At 38.3% G+C, this 22,627-nt stretch overlaps 1 protein-coding gene across 3 annotated transcripts in view; it reads right to left on the bottom strand.

Moving 5' to 3' along the window:
- Positions 1-9,759: 9,759 nt before the first annotated feature.
- LOC127419788 (protein kinase C and casein kinase substrate in neurons protein 1-like) overlaps positions 9,760-22,627 on the bottom strand; it is a 90,325-nt gene continuing 77,457 nt past the window's right edge. For all 3 annotated transcript variants that reach the window (XM_051661521.1, XM_051661519.1, XM_051661520.1), the window contains 5 exons: positions 20,937-21,112; positions 20,273-20,393; positions 19,008-19,123; positions 14,583-14,779; positions 9,760-11,472 (listed from right to left, as the gene is read on the bottom strand). In XM_051661521.1, coding sequence (XP_051517481.1) covers positions 11,363-11,472; positions 14,583-14,779; positions 19,008-19,123; positions 20,273-20,393; positions 20,937-21,112 — 720 coding nt within the window. In that variant the 3' untranslated portion in view covers positions 9,760-11,362. The remainder of the gene's footprint in view (positions 11,473-14,582; positions 14,780-19,007; positions 19,124-20,272; positions 20,394-20,936; positions 21,113-22,627) is intronic.

A 22,627-nucleotide genomic window follows, 5' to 3' on the forward strand; every position in this document is an offset into this window, starting at 1 on the left:
GTCCCTGCCCTGTGGCCACCTCCCAGGCCTCCTGACCCAGTCCCTGCCCTGTGGTATCCTCCCTGGCCTTCTGATTGTCCATAGACTCCTCCCTGGCCACCTGATCGTCCGCCTATTCCTCCTTGGCCTCAATATTGACCCTTGGACCCTTCCTCATCATCTGCCTCATCCTGCCCTCCTCATCCATCTTTGGGTGCCAGGAGTCGCCCTTTGGGGGTGGGGGGTTCTGTCACAGTTAGTCACCTTTCTGTTCATAAGGACTCTTATTTAGATATGGTTATGGTCTTCTGTTATTAGTTTGCCCCAAACTACATTTCCCATGTTGCACTGCCCTCATCACAGCCATCTGTTCCCCATCTTCCTCACCTGTTCCCTATTCCCTCATCAAGCATCAGTATGTATTTATACCCTCTAGTTTCTCACACTCATTGTCAGTTCTTATGTTTCCTAGTATGTTCCAGTTATTGTTGTTAATGTGTTAATTATATTGTTTGGTTCTTTGTGTAACTCCACATTGTTTTGTGTCACCTTCATTAAAAGCCTGCGTGTAGATCCATCATCTCCCATCTCATCTCTGCTAGATCGTTACAGTAACTCAATATGTGTTTGACAGTCAGTTGTGTCTCATGTGTGGAAGTAATGAGTCCTGTTCTATATTTGTTGCATAATCTCTTTGATATATGAAAAATTAAAATATATCAGAATATATTCTATATATTGTCTTGAAAAAAACTTGAAAATCTGACACTATCTGGGCATTTTGTAGATCTATGTGTTCTAGATATATGTGCTGTGTCACTAAAGACCCGAGGTATGTTGATAAGGAAAGCACAGGGCCCAGATGGCATTTCACCTGCATGTCTTAGATCCTGTGCTAACCAGCTGGCCCCCATCTTAACATAGATCTTCAATAGATCACTGGAGCAGTGTGAAGTCCCATGCTGCTTCAAACGTTCCACTATCATCCCCATCCCAAAGAAACCAAAAATCACAGGACTTAATGACTATAGACCTGTCGCCCTGACGTATGTGGTCATGAAGTCATTTGAGAGACTGGTGTTGCCCACCTGAAGGACATCACTGGACCCTTTCTAGATCACCTTCAATTTGCTTATTAAGCAAACAGGTCTGTGGATGATGCAGTCAACATGGGATTGCATCATATCCTGCAACATCTGGAGAGACCAGGGACATATGCAAGGATCCTTTTTGTGGACTTCAGTTCGGCTTTCAACACATCATCCCAGCTATTCTCCGCACTAAATTACACCAACTCTCTGTTCCCACGTCTATCTGTCAGTGGATTACCAGCTTTCTGACAGACAGGCAGCAGCTAGTGAGACAGGGGAAATTCACTTCCAGCACCTGTACAATCAGCACTGGTGCCCCCCAGGGATGTGTGCTCTCCCCACTACTCTTCTCCCTCTACACCAATGGCTGCATCACCATGGACCCCTCTGTCAAGCTCCTGAAGTTTGCAGACGACACCACTGTCATCGGCCTCATCCGAGATGACGATGAGTCTGCATACAGAAGGGAGGTTAAACAGCTGGCTGTCTGGTGCAGTCAAAACAACCTTGAGCTGAACATGCTCAGAATGGTGGAGATGATTGTGGACTTTAGGAGGAACCCCCCAACACTTTCCCCCCTCACCATTCTAAACAGCACTGTGGCAGCAGTGGAGTCATTCAGGTTCCTGGGCACTACCATCTCACAGGACCTGAAGTGGGAGACCCACATTGACTCCATTGTAAAAAAGGCCCAGCAGAGGTTGTACTTCCTTCACCAGTTGAGGAAGTTCAACCTGCCACAGGCGCTGCTGATACAGTTCTACTCAGCAGTCATTGAGTCTGTCCTCTGCACTTCTATAACTGTCTGGTTTGGTTCAGCTACGAAATCGGATATCAGAAGACTACAAAGGACAGTTCGGAATGCTGAGAGGATTATTGGTTGCCCCCTGCCCTCCCTTCAAGAACTATACACTTCCAGAGTGAGGAAAAAGGCTGGACCCCCACTCACCCTGCCCATTACCTTTTTGAACTGTTGCCTTCTGGCTGACGCTTTAGAGCTCTGAGCACCGGAACTGTCAGGCACAGGAACAGTTTTTTTCCCCAGGCTATCCTTCTCATGAACAGTTAAAACTGCCCCTTTGAGCAATAATTAATGTGCAATACACAGCTTAGTCTTTTTCTATCATCCAACACATCCTACCTCTTCTGCCATTACATTCCCTTGCACTGTATATAACCGATTTGTATTTAGATTTGCACTACATATGTGTATGTGTGTGTGTATGTATGTATATGTATGTAAATATATTCATATATATGTTTATGTGTATATATATATATATATATATATATATATATATATATATATATATATATACACACACACACACACACACATACACATACACACATACATATATATGTGTATGTGTATATGTGTGTGTGTGTGTGTGTGTGTGTGTATATATATATATATATATATATATATATATATATATATATATATATATACATATATATATATGTATATATATATATATATTGTCTATTGTGTATTCTATTGTAAGGGGGTTCAGTGGAAAGGAGGAGGCGAGAACCGGCTTAATAATATAAATAATAATTTAATAAACAACTTAAACAAACACACAGTACAGCTGCCTGCAATTCTCTCTCTCTCGAACTGTCGTCCCCAGCCGCCTTTATCCCTCGCGCACCCCATCAGGCTGATTGGGGACCGGGTGTGTTTCATTCCAGCCTGGCCCCGCCCTCCTCGGCTCTACACTCCTCCCGGCGTTGCCTCAGGCCGGGGAGCCCCCGGCATGACGTATATCCCCCACCCTTCCTCTCCGGGGGGGGGGGGGGGCGTGCCTTACGCCCCGACTGCCGGCGGGTCATCCCCGCCTTCCTCGACCTGGGAGGAGACAGGAGGGGAAAAACAACAAAACAAAATGGCTAGGGAAAGGCCAACACGGAGCGACAGAGAGAGAGATAGAGAGGAGAGAGAGAAAAAGAAACTCACCGGTTCTCTGATGCGCCGTCTCGTGGTCCTCAATCACTACTCCACCCTCTCAGGCGGACTGCAGCCACTCCTCCCCGGGCGGACCGGAGTCAGACCTCCAACCCCCAGCGGACAGAACGCCCCTCCATGTTCCCGGCGTCCCATGAGGACACTCCTCCGCCCCTGGCAGCGGCCCTACCACTCCGCGGTCACTCGAGATCTCGACCCCTCTGCGTTCCCGGGGAATGGCAGGGCACTCCTCTGCCCCCGGCAGCGGCTCCCTCGCTCCAGGTGGTCGGGGAGTCCCGTCCCCACTCGCCTCGTGGACGGCGGCCGTTCCCCGCGTCCGGGTGGTCAGGCTACTCCGTCCCCAGTTGGACGGCAGCGGCGCTCCCCTGGGTGGACAGCAGTGTCGAGGACTCTGCGACGGGAATCCCTCCTCCTTTCCGGGTTTCGGCACCAATGTAAGGGGGTTCAGTGGAAAGGAGGAGGCGAGAACCGGCTTAATAATATAAATAATAATTTAATAAACAACTTAAACAAACACACAGTACAGCTGCCTGCAATTCTCTCTCTCTCGAACTGTTGTCCCCGGCCGCCTTTATCCCTCGCACGCCCCATTAGGCTGATTGGGGACCGGGTGTGTCTCATTCCAGCCCAGCCCCGCCCTCCTCGGCTCTACATCTATATATGCTTTTTTCTTTTCCATATTTATCTATTATTTTTTTGTATTCAATTTTAATTATTTTTTAAAAGTCTTGTTGCTGTTTTTGTATTGTTGTGTACTGGAAGCTCCTGTCACCAAGACAAATTCCTTGTATGTGTAAGCATACTTGGTAATAAAGCTCATTCTGATTCTGATTCTGATGTAATAATGTTTGGAGAAAAACACATGCATTTAAAGGGATAGTTCCAGGGATAACACTTTTAGGTTACATCAGTCTACAAATGACTTACCCATAAGATTTTGTCCTGTTTGCTTACACTGTCATATTACAGTAAAGGCAGTGTTTGCATTAATATCATGTCAAAAGGGACAATTTTACCAAGAAGCGCATTTGAATGTTCACATGCACAGCTGCATTCACAGTGAAACACGAGTGCTCTATACAGCACATGCAGAAATAAAGTACGCATGTGAGCATTTGAAAGCAGCATTGTTGTACTTTTTTTTTTATCCTCTTTTCTCCCCAATTTGGAATGCCCAATTCCCACTACTTAGTAGGTCCTTGTTGTGGCGCAGTTACTCACCTCAATCCAGGTGGTGGAGGACAAGTCCCAGTTGCCTCTGCGTCTAAGACCGTCAATCCGCGCATCTTATCACGTGGCTCGTTGTGCATGACATCGCAGAGACTCCCAGCATGTGGAGGCTCATGCTACTCTCCGCGATCCACCCACAACTTACCACGCACCCCATAGAGAGCGAGAACCACTAATCGCGACCACAAGGAGGTTACTCCATGTGACTCTACCCTCCCTAGCAACCAGGCCAATTTGGTTGCTTAGGAGACCTGGCTGGAGTCACTCAGCACACCCTGGATTCAAACTTGTGACTCCAGGGGTGGTAGTCAGTGTCAATACTCGTGAGCTACCCAGGCCCACTATTATCAGTACTTTTAACATCGGTGGATATCAAAATATTGAACTTAACCACCTCTGGAGTCATGACTTCAAATCCAGGATGTGCTGAGTGACTCCAGCCAGGTCTCCTAAGTCAGATGGGGTAACCTCCTTGTGGTTGCTATAATGTGTGGTTCTCGTTCTCGTGGGGTGCATAGCGAGTTGTGCGTGGATGCCGCGGAGAACAGCGTGAAGTCTCCACATGCACTACGACTCTGCGGTAACGTGCTCAACAAGCCACGTGATAAGATGCATGGATTGACATCTCAGACATGGAGGCAACTGAGATTCGTCCTCCGCCACCCGGATTGAGTCACTATGCCACCACGAGGACTTAAGAGCGCATTGGGAATTGGGCATTCCAAACTGCGGAGAAAAGGGGAGAGAGAAAAAAAAAATGAACTTAGCAGATACCGCGTCACCCCTAGCCAGTCGTGGCGACACCCCGGTGTGCTGCGGTACCCACTTTGGGAACCACTGCAATAGTGTTACCTTTGAAAGTCTGAACTTTCTATTAAACTATTAAACTGAATGTGTTATTATTCAGGTAAGTGCTATAAATATATTGACAGCAGTTGACTTACAAGAGATAACTCACTGTATAAGTGAACAGTTCACAATTATGTCCGCTGTAGCGCCCCTTGTGGCAACGTTAAGAATGCAACACGTACTTTTGTTATGAGTTGCGGTCACAGTTTGCAACGCAGCTATGCATGAAATCGAGCTTGCATTGCTAGAAGCTGTGTTCACGTACTTGCGTAGCGTATAATTCGCCTTTATAAGAACGGTGCTTATTAGGAATGTCATAAAATATCGATATATCGATTATTGATCTGCACGTTATTTTATCAGCACATTTTTGAGGGAACAATATATTAACATCAGACAGCATTTAAATGAGATGCCTATTTTGTGTGCCTTCAATTCACTGCCAGTTGCATCCCATTCAATCTAGTCTGATGTAATAGCTTTGGGAGACCACAAGGGAGCGACATAACATTTACTGAAGCTAGTTGCGGCAAGGACAAGAGACAGATCACACACACACTTTACGAGCTAATGGCAGACGGTTTTTGCACTTCTTCAAGAATGAACAAAGTGACATTGATGAGTTTGCAGGTTAGTGTATGAAACTGGTGTAACTGTGCAAACTGAACTATTAGAAATGGCAACGTTTATTATGCAAATTCCCTGTATGTGGCATTGAACAGCTCTTTCATTCAAACTGTCAAACCACAAAAAGACAATCCTTTAACTCAAAATACAGTGTGTAGGCTCTATGAAAGATACTTATACACAATATATAATATAGTAATGACTAGTAAATAATCTGTCCTTTGATAATGATTTTTTGACAAATTTAATGGAAAACTGCGATTTGAGCTCTGTGGCACTGCAGAATTTTTAACATCAAAAGACAGACTATTGTGCAAGGAGTAGCCCTATTTATATCTGGGTAAAAAAATCCAGATAAATATTGATAACATCAAGAAAATCTTTCGATTATCAATACATGAAAACGGCATCGATCCCAAGCCTAGAGTTTATGCGTTTACATGGACACATAAACCCCATTCTCTAGCATAGACCTATGTGTGTTAAACTGCTTTCTCCCTTTTATTACATTAAACGTTATGAGGAAAACAGCGTGCATGTTTACATGACATTTAAAAATAAAAATAAACAGAATAAGCCATTTTCTTAAGTGCATATAAACAGGGTCAAAAGTCTTGATAGAATTAAAGATATATTTGAAATGAAAGATATAGAAGCCATGGCAAAGTCAAAAGACATTGGCACCATAAACTAACAAGAAACTATGCTCCTAACCACAGATAGAGAGCTGTAGTTCCAACCTCACAACATTGTGACAGTGTTTTAATTATGTTGTTAACCATGGAATTTGCGACCATAGTTGTCTAATGATGCTTTTGGGAAACATTTCCCAGAACATTGAGTTTATACTGTATATGTACAAACTTTGGGAGTTTTAAGTAAGACCCTTTGAAGTACAGGGTAAAATTGTGTAAATCGTATCCCCTTTTTTAAAGGAATGTGTATTTGTTGCACATATTTTGCGGTTCTTTCCACATATTTTCAGGTTCTTTGTATCTTGAGAAGTATTAACAGCAGGTTTTGTGGAAGTGTGAAATGTGAACCTTTCCAGATTAAATAGATTTAAGAAAATTCTTCCAATCCTCCATTGGTTGGACAAACAAATAATTCTGTCGCAAACTCACACCATTTGTTGAGTCAATGTTGCTGTGTCGGGATGGACGGGCCACTCAAAAAAACAAAAACTAAAAATAAAAAGAATAGCACTTTTTGTTACACTTTTAGGTTAAATCAATCTACAAATAACTTACAGTTACTTATAGATGAATCTGCATGTTAAGCTTATACATTAAAAATGATACATACAACCTTTAAGCTAAAATCATAGAACAGGTAAGACATTATGGTGAAAGCTGAAACATAAAGTTGAAAAAATAACTGAGCACACATTTTGCAAGTTTTCTCAACGAACATGTTTTTTCCTAATATTGCAACACTGACATCAGCACAAAAATTTAAAATCAGGTTTTCAACATTATTTTGTTCATTGTCATGTTCATTATCATTAACTTAATGCATATATAAATGAACATCATGTCATGGATGAGTAGGCATTACACCAGCAAGGAGGTCAATTTACATCAACAAACTATGAACATACACACATGTCCTCGACACCATAAGAGAAACGTTCACAACAGAGACCTTCATCCCTTCATTTGCATAAAGAACAAATCAATATTAAAAATAGCATTTACATTACATGTTTTTTTACTGTCTCAATGTAGGTGTTTGTCTCTACTCAACACAGTTGTACAGTTACAGTAGAATATAATCTTAATAAATTAAACCATCATATACAAATATGATGGCGTGGACCCACACGCATTTATACAGGTATGGTACATAAGTGGTTTCATTGCAGTCAAAATCAAATGAATACAATATGGTACCTATAGAGCATTACATTATGTAATTTTTTCAAAGCATTTTTCTTTTGTTACCCAACATTTACAATTATAACACTATAGTTTTATTTTCCATACATAAAGACAACTCGTACACACTAAATATATAAAGAGGATAATCCTCAATACGATTAACCCAACATATTATGTGTTTACCCTTCTGCACTTCTTTTTGTGTACATTTTACACAATAATTTAACAATGCAAGTCATTATTCCTAGGCTGGACAATTTTTACTAGACAAATCACAAAGCTGGGCGGTCTTTCCTCTGAAAATATTATCGCACATCCTGTTCACTACATTTTCACTGCCATACTGAAACTCCATGAATGATGCACATTTCCATGTGTACACAGTGTCATATGTTTTCAGTACAGCATGCATTGTCAAATAATGGATGTACCATCATCAGCAGGTCAGTAGTTGGAGGAATAACAATATATTGCCTGCAAATCATATGTTGGCACCAACGTCTGTATAAACTTTTATCTTGGATATTATTTCAAAATTGATCAGCGATTTTTATAAGATATTATGCATTTAAAACCACAGTCTTGCAACAGATGCAGAGCGTGTCTGTAAACAGGCCATGTAACAACAAGAATCTGTTCAACTGCGCTGCAAAAAATCATTTTCTTAATCAGTATTTTTTTGTCATTTTCAGTTAAAATATATAAACATTGTTAATACACAATACATTTAAATAAGACTTATAAGCAGACTTGTTTTCAGAGAAAATATTTTAAATTCAGTTTATCTCAAAAATGTTCTCACCCCAACAGCAATATTTCCTCCTTGATTTTATTTATTTATTTTATTTACGCTTAAAACAAGCAGAAGAAAAAACTATTTGCCAATAGGGTAAGATAATAAATGTAAGATAAACTTAAATCATGATCCATTCTCTGAAACAAGTCTTAATTTCTTGTTTTAAAGTTGTCTAGATAATAAAGGACAAGACAAGAATACTGATTAAGAAAGTAATTTTTTGCCATATAACATCCAAGTGGATCAGTTGTTATTAATCAACTGTTATCAGTAACTTCAGGTGTGATATATACAGCTTTGACTTGCTGTGCATTATTAAAGGGATAGTTCACCCAAAAATGAAAGTTCAGTCATTGTTTACTCACCCCCGTATTGCAATAACCCTATATTACTTTTTCTTTCTTAACACAAATGGAGAAATTGTGAAAAATGTTGTGCTCAGTGATGTCATACAATGGCAGTTTATGGTGACCACCTCTTCACACTTCAAAAGAACACAAAATTATCATTCAGAAGTCTAATAAATTATTCTATTAGACTCATGATTGTTATGAAAACATACGATAAGGTTTGTTGAGAAACAAACTGAAATCGAATGTATTATTTAGTAAAATTTTTCACTGACCGTTGATCTCCTTTGCGCATTCATGATAGGGCATGAGAGCAACAGTTTTGAAGCACCCTCGCGACATTGGGGCGTTCAAGCGAAAACTCTGACAGCAAACTACACATGATAAAAGGTATATTTTCTATCCGTCCACTGTGAACTGGCACTGGTCAAAAATCTTTCCAAAAAAATAAGGCTGGGTTGGTTAGGACAAAAACATAGAAAATATACCTTTATCGCATGTCGTTTTCCGTCAGGTTAGGACATGCTGTGACTGTGGCTGCCTGTAGCCTCCTCTATATTTCTGTTTGATTTCCAAGTACTCCGTTCAAAAAAATAAGTCTGGGCATAGAAATGCATAAATTCTTCGACTACAAACTCTTCAGACATGTTTAGTAAGTTCTGTTCTCTGTTTTGTGTGCAGCTGTGTTGTGTTCTGTTGTCGCTATCACTGTGGAGGACCTGTTTTTAGATAAACAAAACAGGTTTTCGCTTGAACGCCCCAATGCTGCGAGGGTGCTTTGTGAACTGTTGCTCGCGTGCCCTATCATGAACGAGCACAGGATATCAGTGAACATTTTCACTAAAAAAATACATTCGATTTTGGTTTGTTTTCTCACCAAACCTTCTGAATTATACTTTTGTGTCCTTTTGAAGCTTGAAGAGGTAGTCACAATAAACTGCCATTATATGACATCACTGAGCACAACATTTTTCACAATTTCTCCATTTGTGTTAAGAAAAAGAAAGAAAGTCATATACGGTTATAACAACATAGGGGTGAGTAAACAATGACTGAATTTTGATTTTTGGGTAAACTAATACTTTAACTGAACTAGTGTTGTGGACTATTCTCTTTATGATTTATTATGCTCATGGACTTTGTCTTTTGAAATGTGCTGTGCGTTAGTAGCCCAAACTGTGCTCAGAAAACATTCACGTCCATGAAAAGATGCCGAATAAAGATATGATGTTTATTCAAGACCTTCTCTACCTGAAAGACTCCATGAGACAGCACAATAGTATAGTACGATTTACTCATGGAGTAACTTAAAACAGCACAAGACTTCAACAAACATGAGATGACACTACAGTTGTAGTGGAGAGACTGAGAGACTGGGAACAACTGGGGCCATGTTCGGAATAGCATACTAAATTACTACTCTTTCTTTCTTACCATTATAGTATATAATATGTATACTGAGCACAGTATGTTAATTTTCTGTATGCATGGAATACTACTACATTTACCAAAATGTGAACATAATGCGTTGATACTGTATGACATTCCATTTCCAGTCTGATGAATGAACCGGAAGTAACTGCAGCCAAGATTTAATATCATCTTATTGACTCTTAATTGAGTTAAGGCAATTTTACACAAAATTGAATCCGTTTTAAACATGGCACCTGAACACCACTCACATGCAACATGATGAGGTCATGGAACAACAATGTAGCATGCTACTGTTTTGAAATTTTTGTCTACAGTTTCACATGTTATTAGAACAAGACAGTAGGTAGTAAACAGTGTATACTCTGCAATATTCAGTAAGTAGTATTCCATTCTGAACATAGCCTGAGAGTTTCTAGTTTCTCCACTTCCTGGTTTGAGGTTAATGTAATTCTGTTGCCCTCTGAGGTCACTATGGGGATTGCATACAGTACAGATGGCCTGAGGAATCAAGGGCTACATGCTCCATAGCACATGCTTGCTATGCATAAAGACACAGACATCTAGAGGACAATACCTAATATAATAAACAGCGCAACAGGGCCTGAACAGATGTTGAGAGAAATAGCCCGAAAAGCCCCGTTGAGTGTTATTTTCTGTTTAAACACGACGTTGCAAGACATTGGACAAATACCCGGTAATGCACACACTGACTCTTCTACATGAACTTGTCCTAAAATACACATAGTGGCCACATGAAGGTCTGTTCAGTTGGATATTGTGTTAATTACAGTATTCTATACTCATGTCTGTAATATAATATCAAATAACATGTAAGCCGCACAAATAATCCTTTGTATGCATAACTGACAGGTAATTTATTGGTTTATGTGTTTGTTTGTTTGTTTGCGTGTATGTGTGTATATCATTTGTAAATATTTGCAAATATATACTGGTTGCGAGCAAGCTTGTACCCACCTCCCAGACAAGATCAATATATACAGTGTGGTTATCAGTTACTAAGATTTTTTCGATTTTAAACAAGACTGCATTGCACATCTTTAGGGAAAGTCATTCATTTGAAGTCTCTGGCATTTTTGCCATGTTAGGTCAGACAATCAGAGCTGCCTCCAATGGAGCTGTCTCCTCTGGTCAGATAATTAGATTTCCTCAACGTAATTGGCTGGGTATAATCCTGTCTGGCCGTTGTCCAGGCGACCTCTGCACCAGCCCTGGTCATCTTCCTCCTCAGTCTTAGTTAATTCATCACCTGTGTGTCATACATAATATAACTGACATAGTTGTCATGTAATTAACCAGAAATCAAGTGGTATAGAGAAAACATATTTTCAAAAATGTAAAAAAAAAAAAAAAAGAAAAGAAAAAAACATCATACGTGTTTCACCACTCACAGGCTGCAGCACCTAACACATTCCTTATTCTCCCAAAAATTACCTACCCCAATGGGAAATGGGAAAGGGCCTATTGTTACAGATTCCAGGACAACATTCAATAAGCATGCATTTTTGGATAATATTTGTTAAATTCTCTTTAAAATCTACAAACACATAGGACGTCCAAGGGCTCACATTAGAAAAGAGCAAATGCTTGTCTAATACTATGGCAGATGGCAACAGTTTCTAAGATTGGTTAGTAACATTTTTAAAGAAGGGTTTAGCAAAGGGTCCAGCCAGATGTCATAAAAATGTTGTGACTTTGGCAACATTTTTGATAAATAAAAGCGAGTTAAAGAGCACCTATTATGGTTTTTAAACGTGCCTAATTTTGTTTTAAAGGTCTCATACAATAGATTTACATGCATCCAAGGTCAAAAAACACTTTAATTTGCTCATAATTTAAATTGCAGCATTACCTTTTTTTCCCAGTGTCAAAAACGACTCGTTCAATGATCCATTCTAAAGAATTCATTCTAAACTCCTCCTATCAGAGAGCCTACTCTGCTCTGATTGGTCAGATGTCCCAGTCTGTTGTGATTGGTCTACCACTTAGTGTAGTGTTTGAGGGCGGGTCAAAGCTGTTTGCGAGGAGCCAATGAAGACCAGAGGCGGGTTTTTTGTTACCAGATTATGTAGGTTAGTACAGGAAGTAAGTCTGGAATTACTAAAGACTCATTTCAGGTGTTCAGGATCGGTTCTTTCTTTTGAGAGTCAATAACTCCATTTGTCATGCACTTTGATTTTTGAAACTTTGCAGATTTTTTACATTCACAAACAGCTACAGGTGCATCTCAATAAATTAGAATGTCGTGGAAAAGTTCATTTATTTCAGTAATTCAACTCAAATTGTGAAACTCGTGTATTAAATAAATTCAATGCACACAGACTGAAGTAGTTGAAGTCTTTGGTTCTTTTAATTGTGATGATTTTGGCTCACATTTAACAAAAACCCACCAATTCACTATCTCAAAAAATTAGAATATGGTGACATGCCAATCAGCTAATCAACTCAAAACACCTGCAAAGGTTTCCTGAGCCTTCAAAATGGTCTCTCAGTTTGGTTCACTAGGCTACACAATCATGGGGAAGACTGCTGATCTGACAGTTGTCCAGAAGACAATCATTGACACCCTTCACAAGGAGGGTAAGCCACAAACATTCATTACCAAAGAAGCTGGCTGTTCACAGAGTGCTGTATCCAAGCATGTTAACAGAAAGTTGAGTGGAAGGAAAAAGTGTGGAAGAAAAAGATGCACAACCAACCGAGAGAACCGCAGCCTTATGAGGATTGTCAAGCAAAATCGATTCAAGAATTTGGGTGAACTTCACAAGGAATGGACTGAGGCTGGGGTCAAGGCATCAAGAGCCACCACACACAGACATGTCAAGGAATTTGGCTGCAGTTGTTGTATTCCTCTTGTTAAGCCACTCCTGAACCACAGACAACGTCAGAGGCATCTTACCTGGGCTAAGGAGAAGAAGAACTGGACTGTTGCCCAGTGTTCCAAAGTCCTCTTTTCAGATGAGAGCAAGTTTTGTATTTCATTTGGAAACCATGGTCCTAGAGTCTGGAGGAAGGGTGGAGAAGCTCATAGCCCAAGTTGCTTGAAGTCCAGTATTAAGTTTCCACAGTCTGTGATGATTTGGGGTGCAATGTCATCTGCTGGTGTTGGTCCATTGTGTTTTTTGAAAACCAAGTCACTGCACCCGTTTACCAACAAATTTTGGAGCACTTCATGCTTCCTTCTGCTGACCAGCTTTTTAAAGATGCTGATTTCATTTTCCAGCAGGATTTGGCACCTGCCCACACTGCCAAAAGCACCAAAAGTTGGTTAAATGACCATGGTGTTGGTGTGCTTGACTGGCCGGCAAACTCACCAGACCTGAACCCCTTAGAGAATCTATGGGGTATTGTCAAGAGGAAAATGAGAAACAAGAGACCAAAAAATGCAGATGAGCTGAAGGCCACTGTCAAAGAAACCTGGGCTTCCATACCACCTCAGCAGTGCCACAAACTGATCACCTCCATGCCACGCCGAATTGAGGCAGTAATTAAAGCAAAAGGAGCCCCTACCAAGTATTGAGTACATATACAGTAAATGAACATACTTTCCAGAAGGCCAACAATTCACTAAAAATGTTTTTTTTATTGGTCTTATGATGTATTCTAATTTTTTGAGATAGTGAATTGGTGGGTTTTTGTTAAATGTGAGCCAAAATCATCACAATTGAAAGAACCAAAGACTTAAACTACTTCAGTCTGTGCGCATTGAATTTATTTAATACACGAGTTTCACAATTTGAGTTGAATTACTGAAATAAATGAACTTTTCCACGACATTCTAATTTATTGAGATGCACCTGTATATCACACACAGGTAATATTTGAAAAACCATAATAGGTGCTTTTTAAAGGTTCTCCCATACAGATGCGAGTTTTAAGGTCCATCGAGTTTTAAATCAACAAAATCGACCTATCCAACCTAAACCTTCAACTTGAACCTAACCGATAATGTCAGAAAAGCAAATGTAAGATTAAAAACACAATTGCTGAAGCAACCATGTCATTCCGTGGTGCTTCTATGACACTTTCAGCTCACGTGTTGACTCGTGTGCTCTTCAGGTCTTGTACCCTGGTCCTTTGCATTGCATGTGCACGCTCTATCAGTTAAGCTGCCGCGCTGCCACGATACGTACAAATAGCACGTAAGACATTTTGCAAAAATGTAAGTATAGAAACGTGTTTCAATAAGACCAGGTTGAAAAGGTCAGTTGATCTATAATGATTTAGATAAAGTTTTAAGGGTTGACAACCTCTTTGACAGTCACTGTGGTAATTTATTGCAAAACATTAATGCTAGTAAAAAGTAATTTTTGTTCCAGTTTTTCTTAATAATATCGATGATGACATTGTGATTTTTACCTGCTTTGAAGGTGAGCTCATCCTGCTCTTGCCCTTCATAGTCATACAGCGCTCGCACTCGCACGCCTCCTTTGCAGCTTGAGTCATCCTCGAAAGAGTTCCCACCCCCATTGGTCTCGTTCCCCGAACATCCAGTGGGCTGCTCATCATCAGACCATTCTGTGGAGTACACCTGGTTCTTGTCATAGCTGCTCACACTACACAAACACACAGGACACATAGTGTTAGCATGAACATGAAACAACAACCAGTTCCTCCGTCTATTGTAGATTCTTAAAAATAAAGGCTCAAGTTAGATTCAGTTAAATTTCAGTTCAAGTTCAGTTTACAGCCATAGGAGAACCTTTCCTTTAGAAAACCATCGCTTCGCTTTTTTAAAAATTCAATATTTTGTTTTTCAAGCTGTAATGTTTCACTTTTACAAGAGTAGTCAGTTCACAACGATCTTCATGCTAGGTGTGGAAAAAGATTGTGTGTTCCACCAGATTGCGGCATCCGCGCCACGTGGGTAAGCAAAGTTCAGGTTTGCATGCCGATTATATTCCTGCATCGGGCACTTAGATTCAGTATTCATGCACATTGATTTAACCTTAAGTACTTTCAGTGTACATGGTCTGGTTATAATCTCTCAGTTATGTCAATACATTATTTTTGAGGCTTGTGTTTCATTAGTTTTATAAGTTCATATGGCTGTTTTCCTTATGTAGTGTTATCACTGCTGTTTCTCTGCATCTTTGGGATTTAACCAGCTGATCCTTCTTGTTTTCTGATATTCATGCAGATTGCATATTTAAATCACGGACTCTTGCACTGATTGCTTCAGATGTGAACAATCGCTTTTCTCCCTTTCTTAAAGGAGAAGTATCATTTTGTTGCTGTATGTCCACTGATATCTAGAGGTTATTAACAAATAACCGCACAGAATGCAGTATTGCTGCTCAAATATTAAAACAGGGGTGTCTTTTTCTATGTTCCACACTTGAAAATATGTTTTCTATTTATCAACATGTCAGTGTAAGAGTCTGTATCACAGGTTAAAATCTGAACTATTAATACTTGTAATTATATGATTGATTTGTATTTTGTTGTATTCGTCATCTTTTACATACTCACTTCTTTTACATACTTCTTTTGGTGGTATAAGTTTTAAACTAGGTTCTAATTTCCTTTTTGACGTAAGCTTCTCTCCCCTGCCATCTTTGTTTTCTGGAAGGATCTGACGGTTTGAGTGAGAATCTGAGCACTGAACAGTAGGACGAGGCTTACACCAAAGGAAATGATCCTATCACTTTATTCATACTATTTCCATTTATTCCAAGTATTTCTGGTAGAAATGGAAGCTAAACCCTTCTGTTATGTTTAAAAATAATGACACCTGAGATGTTGGGGTAAAAAATGACACATATATGAATGAAAATTGGCATAGGTTTACCTACATGTTTTCACACTGAATAAAGGCTTCTATAGTAGCATTTTAACTGGAAAGAGCGCCACCTATTTGTGGGTTGTGGTACTACACATGTACAATAGATATACAGTAAATCTTTAGCTTTACCGTAAGGATTTACAGTACTTAAAATAAGCTGATACTCATATTATTTACAAATTAAATTAGTCTGAAAGAAAAACAATCATGGTTTATATTCTGCAATATTACAACTAAAGGAATATTGCAAAAAAAGAACATATATTATTGTACAGCAAATACATTGTCAGCACTGTAAAATCAACATTGTGCAGTTGAACAACTACATATAACTAAGTGTGTGTGTGTGTGTGTGTGTGTGTGTGTGTGTGTGTGCGTGCGTGAGAGTGTGTGTGTGTGTGTGCTACACAGTTTTGGCAGTATGTGCAGGTCTGTGTTCAAAATCTGCAAATATTAACCCTATAAAGCTGTGCGTATCATATTTCATACACAATTTTCTAAAGCCTCTACATCATCAACATGATAAATATTTTGCTGAAACCCTGTTGTATGCAATGTATTAGATGTCTGCTGCCTCCCAGTGAAAGTTTCTGTACTTCTGGAAGTAAAAGACCTTGAAAAATGGTCACTTAAAATTATCGCCTTCATATTTTTATTCAAATTTTTTTTTTGGGTGAAATCTTTGCTGATTTTGATAAAGTAAAAGTAAACATAATGTTTATTATCTCTTTAGGAGAGAGAGAGAGAGAGAGAGAGAGATCTTGTGACACTCTTGACTCAAGAGAAACTTCACAGCTGCATTGAAAACCAGCAGTATTTACCTCCGGGTCAGATTTGACCTGAACATAATAGGTGTAGGCAAAAACGTTGACATTCGATAAATATAAACAAATATTATAAAAACCTAAAAACTTTTTTTTAAACATATTCATTTTGTCAATGTTGGGGATAACCCAAAAGCATTTTGACCAAACTTAAGATTAAGTCTAGTTTTTCAATGTTTTGAACTCTTAAACTGGTCAGAAATGACCCGAACATAACAGGAGGGTTACGCGATAATTCTATCATGAAGATTCATAGTAAGCTTATGTCATTCATTCAACTCAGGCATCTTATCAAATCATAATTTAGCTTCAGCTTTGTAAGCTCCACACAGCTGTCTTTCATCACTTTGTTAAACCTCTGTTTTCTCCCCCCTCCACCCCATCACCAAAGGTTTAGGTCCCGTCCTGCTGTAGGGGGTAAGCTTCTCTTCCCTGCAGTCATCATCTTCCGGTAGTATCGGACGGTTCGAGCTAGAATTTGAGCGCTGAATTTTAGGACGGTTCTTATGCCTAAGGAAACTATTCTATCGCTGTATTTATGCTATTTCCATTTATTCTGAGTCTTTCTGGTGGAAAACTCAGGATATAATTACAATGAATTTTGAATCTAAAGCAGGGTTTTGTTGTTGTTGTTGTTGTTGTTTACTTTTCGCTGAGGGACACCTTCCTAAAATATACAGGCAACTTTCATGTTTAAAAACCCAATTTTACTATGTGAGAAAAATTATAAGTGTACTATTATAAAGATAACATGTTAGCAAAATGAACTGCCTTTTATATTGTCATTGTTCCAAGAAAAAAAAAAGCCAAAAGAAATTATGAAAATATTTTCTGAAAAATATTATCCCAAAAAATATTTGTTATATTTATAAATTGTAAAATATATATATTTATGACCTTATAATCTTATTTTTGCTAATGTTTGTAAAAAAACCTGAAGAGAAACATTTTCAATTAAATTCAACTGTATTTGTATTGCCCTTTCACAATAAATATCGTTCAAAAGCAGCTTTACTGAGAATATGGCCTTACAATCTCCGGTAAGCAAACTAAAGGTGACAGCTAAAGGTTCAAGAAATATCTTTTTTTACCACAAACCTACATGCAGATTTATTTTTATTTCTTGTGGTTAAAATGGACTAAGGCTGTCAATACACTAAAATAATTTTCATTATTTCCAACCAGTCTTTAGAAAGCAAAATGAAACATAAATTAAGTAATAAGGTCAAACATTTTATATTTTGAAATTTTCTGCCGTCCCCCTAGCACCCAATTTTGTGCCCCCATGGGGGTCCCCAGACCCCAGTTTGAAAATCCCTGTCCTTAGGAGAGTATCAGTAGACTAGTTCGCAATCCTTCTTTTTTTTTTTTTTTTTTTTTTTTTTTTATGACTTGAGTATGAGATTGTCAAGACAGAGATGTTTCAATAGCATCTCTGATTTAGAGCTGTTAGAGAGGCGTTAGCATTGTTAAGTTCAAATCCTTTCATTGATTCAGTTCCAAATTATAAGTTTCAATTAACACTGATTCTATGATTCATTTGCACTAAACAAATTCACTAAAAATGTTCATGGAAATTTGCGTTTTGTATTTTTTTTGTATTGAAATGTTTAGGTAAAAAATATATGTACTGGTAGGTAAATATTTCTTTTTATTACTATTATAATGGTGCATATAAATGAAAATGATTAAATATAATTGTTCCTTGTATCCACATATTAAATTGCACTGTATAACTACATGCCTTAATTTTTGTTCTTACATTAAACATTTAGATTCTACTTGCTATAATATTTGGTTAAAATGATGGTATGAAAAACTTAAACATAACACCCTTTTAAGCTATTTCAGAGCAAATAAATAAATATCAAGAGTTATATGTCCCAGTCCTAATGATACCTACAGTGGAACCAATATACTGTACACTGTCGCATAGATAACTTGTTTAATCTCCAAAGAACCTTGTAACAAATCAAGGACCCTATTCATCCAAGAAGGATGCTGTTTGCCTGAACTTAAGGTGCTTCAAAGAACCACTGAAAACAATTTAAAGAGTATAGAGAAGGCAGATAAGGACAGAAATCATTCTTCTGCATCTTATATTGAAAATCAATATAGCAGAAAGTACAATAGAGGACATCAGAAACCAGTGTGAAAGCAGAAATGATGTCTGACCTGCCGCGGTCACCCGGTTGACCTCCATGTTCTGTGCTGGGAGTCGCAGGAGCAACTCCATCTGGCTTCTTCTTCTCTCTCTTGGCTACAGCATTGGTGGCTTCTGGATTATATTCCTGACAGAGACACATTCACGAGAAAGAAAAGTGTGTTTTCTGCACCATAACAAATAAGCTTGACTTATAGCTGGTACATTTGAAATTGTCACAATAGGAACTTGATGTTTATTGCAACATGATCACACAGGAAATCGACATGCAGCTTCCAAATATTTATGTACCCAGAAATCTGCCCCATTCTGCTGAATTAATGACAAGTGGCATCCCCCATAAGAAATTCTTGCATTCGTTTAAATGTATTCACCTTTCCCTGTGGTGTTACTGATAACATGTTTCACAAGCAGCCTCAGAGACACTCAGAGGTTCTGGTCCCATGGAAACCAGGAAGTAATCATGTTCACATAAACAAAGATGGGCATGGTTTGGAGGTTGCATTTTCACTCTAAAATAGCATTTTATTCCACTGACAGTTAGGTTTAGGGTTGGGGTTTGGGATAGGGTGTATGGTTAATAACATATGCATTCCTGTTGACTGTACTACATAATTTAAACTAAAAATACAACTCGCTTTTGGCACCCCCATGTGGACATTTCACACAGATACTGTCAACAACACTTCCAGCTTCAGCCACTGGGTGCAGTGGTTCAAATTTCGGTAAGCACAGACTGATTTCAGCAGCAAACTTTCGACCTACTGTTGTCGAATTCACAGTGTGAACAGTCTGTTTTTTTTTTTTAAAGTAAAATCAAAAAGGCATTTTCCACTACATATTTGTATTTAAATTTTATATTTTCAGCAATAATTTTAACAGTAAAACAATTATGTAACACAGTATGTGAAACAACAAAAATTTACTAAATTATCAAACCATTATTTTGATCGACAGAAACTGTTATTCATAAATTATTTACCAAGCAACTATTACAAATGTCTGATAATATTTTAAAGGAGATTTTTCACAAATGTTATATTAAAGATAGGAATTTGAAGCCAAAATACAAAACCACTTAAAGAGAAACACCACTTGTTGTCTCTTTGTGATTCTAATTGAATGATTGTTTTGTGTAATTTCTATGATAGCAAGACTGTAATAAGTAATATGAGGAAAGAATTAGCCTTGATCATCTGAACTAAACCTGGCAACTTAAAGGGCATAAAACTGTTAGAAAATATCTAATGGTAACTGTTAATGAAATGGTGTGTACCTCAAACTGTGGCCAGTTCATGTGCATGTCTGGGCCGTGATTATTACTAAACCACTTCAGATCCTCTTGTGTGTTTGCAGCCAGAATGGTGCGTTCAAACTCACGGTACACTGCAGCATAGCTAGAACATAAAAAACACAAACACAGAAACACTATCAGTTACATACTGTCTACATCTGTACATCATAACCCAGATAAATGCACTGCTCAGAGGTTGCTGGTTCATAGCCCTGGAGACTTAATTGAGATCTCATTTAAGTATCAACTTTGTCTCAGATGTTTCTCCAAAAAGGAGAAATAAAATATAATCAAATGAGACAACTGTCGTGATTTACAGTAAGAATACAGAGATTTAATGTATCTAGTATAGATTTGGTTTTGGATGAATTTGAGTTCATATTGAAATCTCTGACTTTCAGTTGACATTTTCTTTGTATATCTGAGCACAGTTTGAGACATTGTTCTCAAAGATCTCATCTGTGTCTTTCCTATTGGTATGGGTTGGTTCTCAAGTTTAGTTCTAGACCCCCCAATTTTTGTTTTTAATGACCATTTTAATCAAGAATGACCATTTGAAGAACCAAAAACTGAAGTCTTCTTCATTTTATGTAAATGAGTAAGCGCTGAGCAGTAAAGGCAGACCGGCTGTTGTGTTTACACTGACTTTTGGTTCTCGGTAAGGTTGAGGTGTCTTTTGATGTCCAGAAGAACCTCTTTGAGGAACGTCAGACGCTTGACCTCGTGTTGCTGGCACTGATCAAACACCTGCTCCATACTCTCCATGTACTGCGGTGTGCACTTCGACAGCTCATCCAGAGATTTATCATACTTCTCTTTAGCCTATCGTGCACACACATCATGAGATAAAGTAGTATTGTGAACAAACACAACTGCAATATAAATTTTGCAATGCTAAGTTACAAAAAAAAAAAAAAAAAACACCTCTATCCAAATGTTATTGCTGCATTCAAAATGTCACGTTCAATTTGCAACATGTTTGTATATTCAGTATAACCACATTACTAAATCAAGAGCATTAGATCTCTCAGTTCAATCATCCAGGGTCAACATGTAGTAATTCAATTCTGTAATATATCATGAGAGAGAGATTTTATATTGATCTCTAGAAGTAAGAACACTTTACATAAAACATTGATTTCCCATTAGAATGACTCACAGTTGTAAGAGTGCTATAAGAAGGTCTCTACAAAGATATGGTCCAGACCAAGTTATTTTTCCAATTAGAATATCATGTCTTTACTCTGTGTAATGGGTATGATTGTTACATGGCTACTTCAGCTTTGTCTACTTTGTGGTGTAATGTGGTTTATCAATAATAATATAACATACATTGGTAACACTTTACATTAATGTTTCCATTGTTAAGGGTTTATAAAGGGTTTCAATAATAACTCAGATCATTTACAAATGCATTATAAATCACTTATATGCAGTTCAAACAACATGAATACATATTTTAACTTACATGTTATAAATGCTTTATAAATGCAGTTATTAGGGGTCCAAGCACCAAAGGTGCTGGAACCATATTGTATATGTATTTGTTTTCTTCTTCTTCTTTTTCTTCTTCTTCTTCTTTTTCTGCCCTATATGCGTATGGGCAGCAAAAACCGTAAGTCCTAGAGACACCAAACATGGCAGGATGGTCCCTACCCAATAGGGGGACTACAGCTAATACATTCCTTATAACTCCGCAACCGCTTGAGTGAAAAATTTGAAAATGAACATACATCATCTTTGGGACACGTGCTAACATATCCTTACAAAAATGATTCGACAAATCAACAAAAATGGTCGCCAGCAGCCAATCAAATTTCAGCAGCTAATTACTTCGTTGTGAATAGCCGATTGTTACGAAATTTACGGTGCACTTACAGGTTGCCAAAATTAGGCTGCATACCAAATTTGGGGGAAATCATCCACAAGTTGTCGCTATAATAAGATAATTCACATTTTTGCTAATAACTTCTTATCTATAAGGGCTAGAATCAAAATTCGTATTTCCTCTGATACCCTGAGTCAAGTCGAACAAAACATATATCTCCAATTTTATTTCCACCCCTAAAAATGTTTGATTTGCTAAACATTTTGCACGTATCATCTAGGGACCGTCCTGACAAAAGTTTTTTGGATTTTTGATTTGTCAAATTGCTTCGAAGATATAAGCCAATTAAATCTTTGGGTTTGAACTGTAACTACTACTATGCCTATATTTGTGTGCACAAGGTCAAAACTTATATAATATATAATATAGACACCAGGATAGTCTGAGCACATGTGCTAAATTTCATCAATTTCCTCTTGTCAACAGCAAATAAAAATATTATTTATTTC

The sequence above is a fragment of the Myxocyprinus asiaticus genome, chromosome 29 (genome assembly GCF_019703515.2).
Source record: "Myxocyprinus asiaticus isolate MX2 ecotype Aquarium Trade chromosome 29, UBuf_Myxa_2, whole genome shotgun sequence".
In the NCBI taxonomy this organism is placed as follows: Eukaryota; Metazoa; Chordata; class Actinopteri; order Cypriniformes; family Catostomidae; genus Myxocyprinus; species Myxocyprinus asiaticus.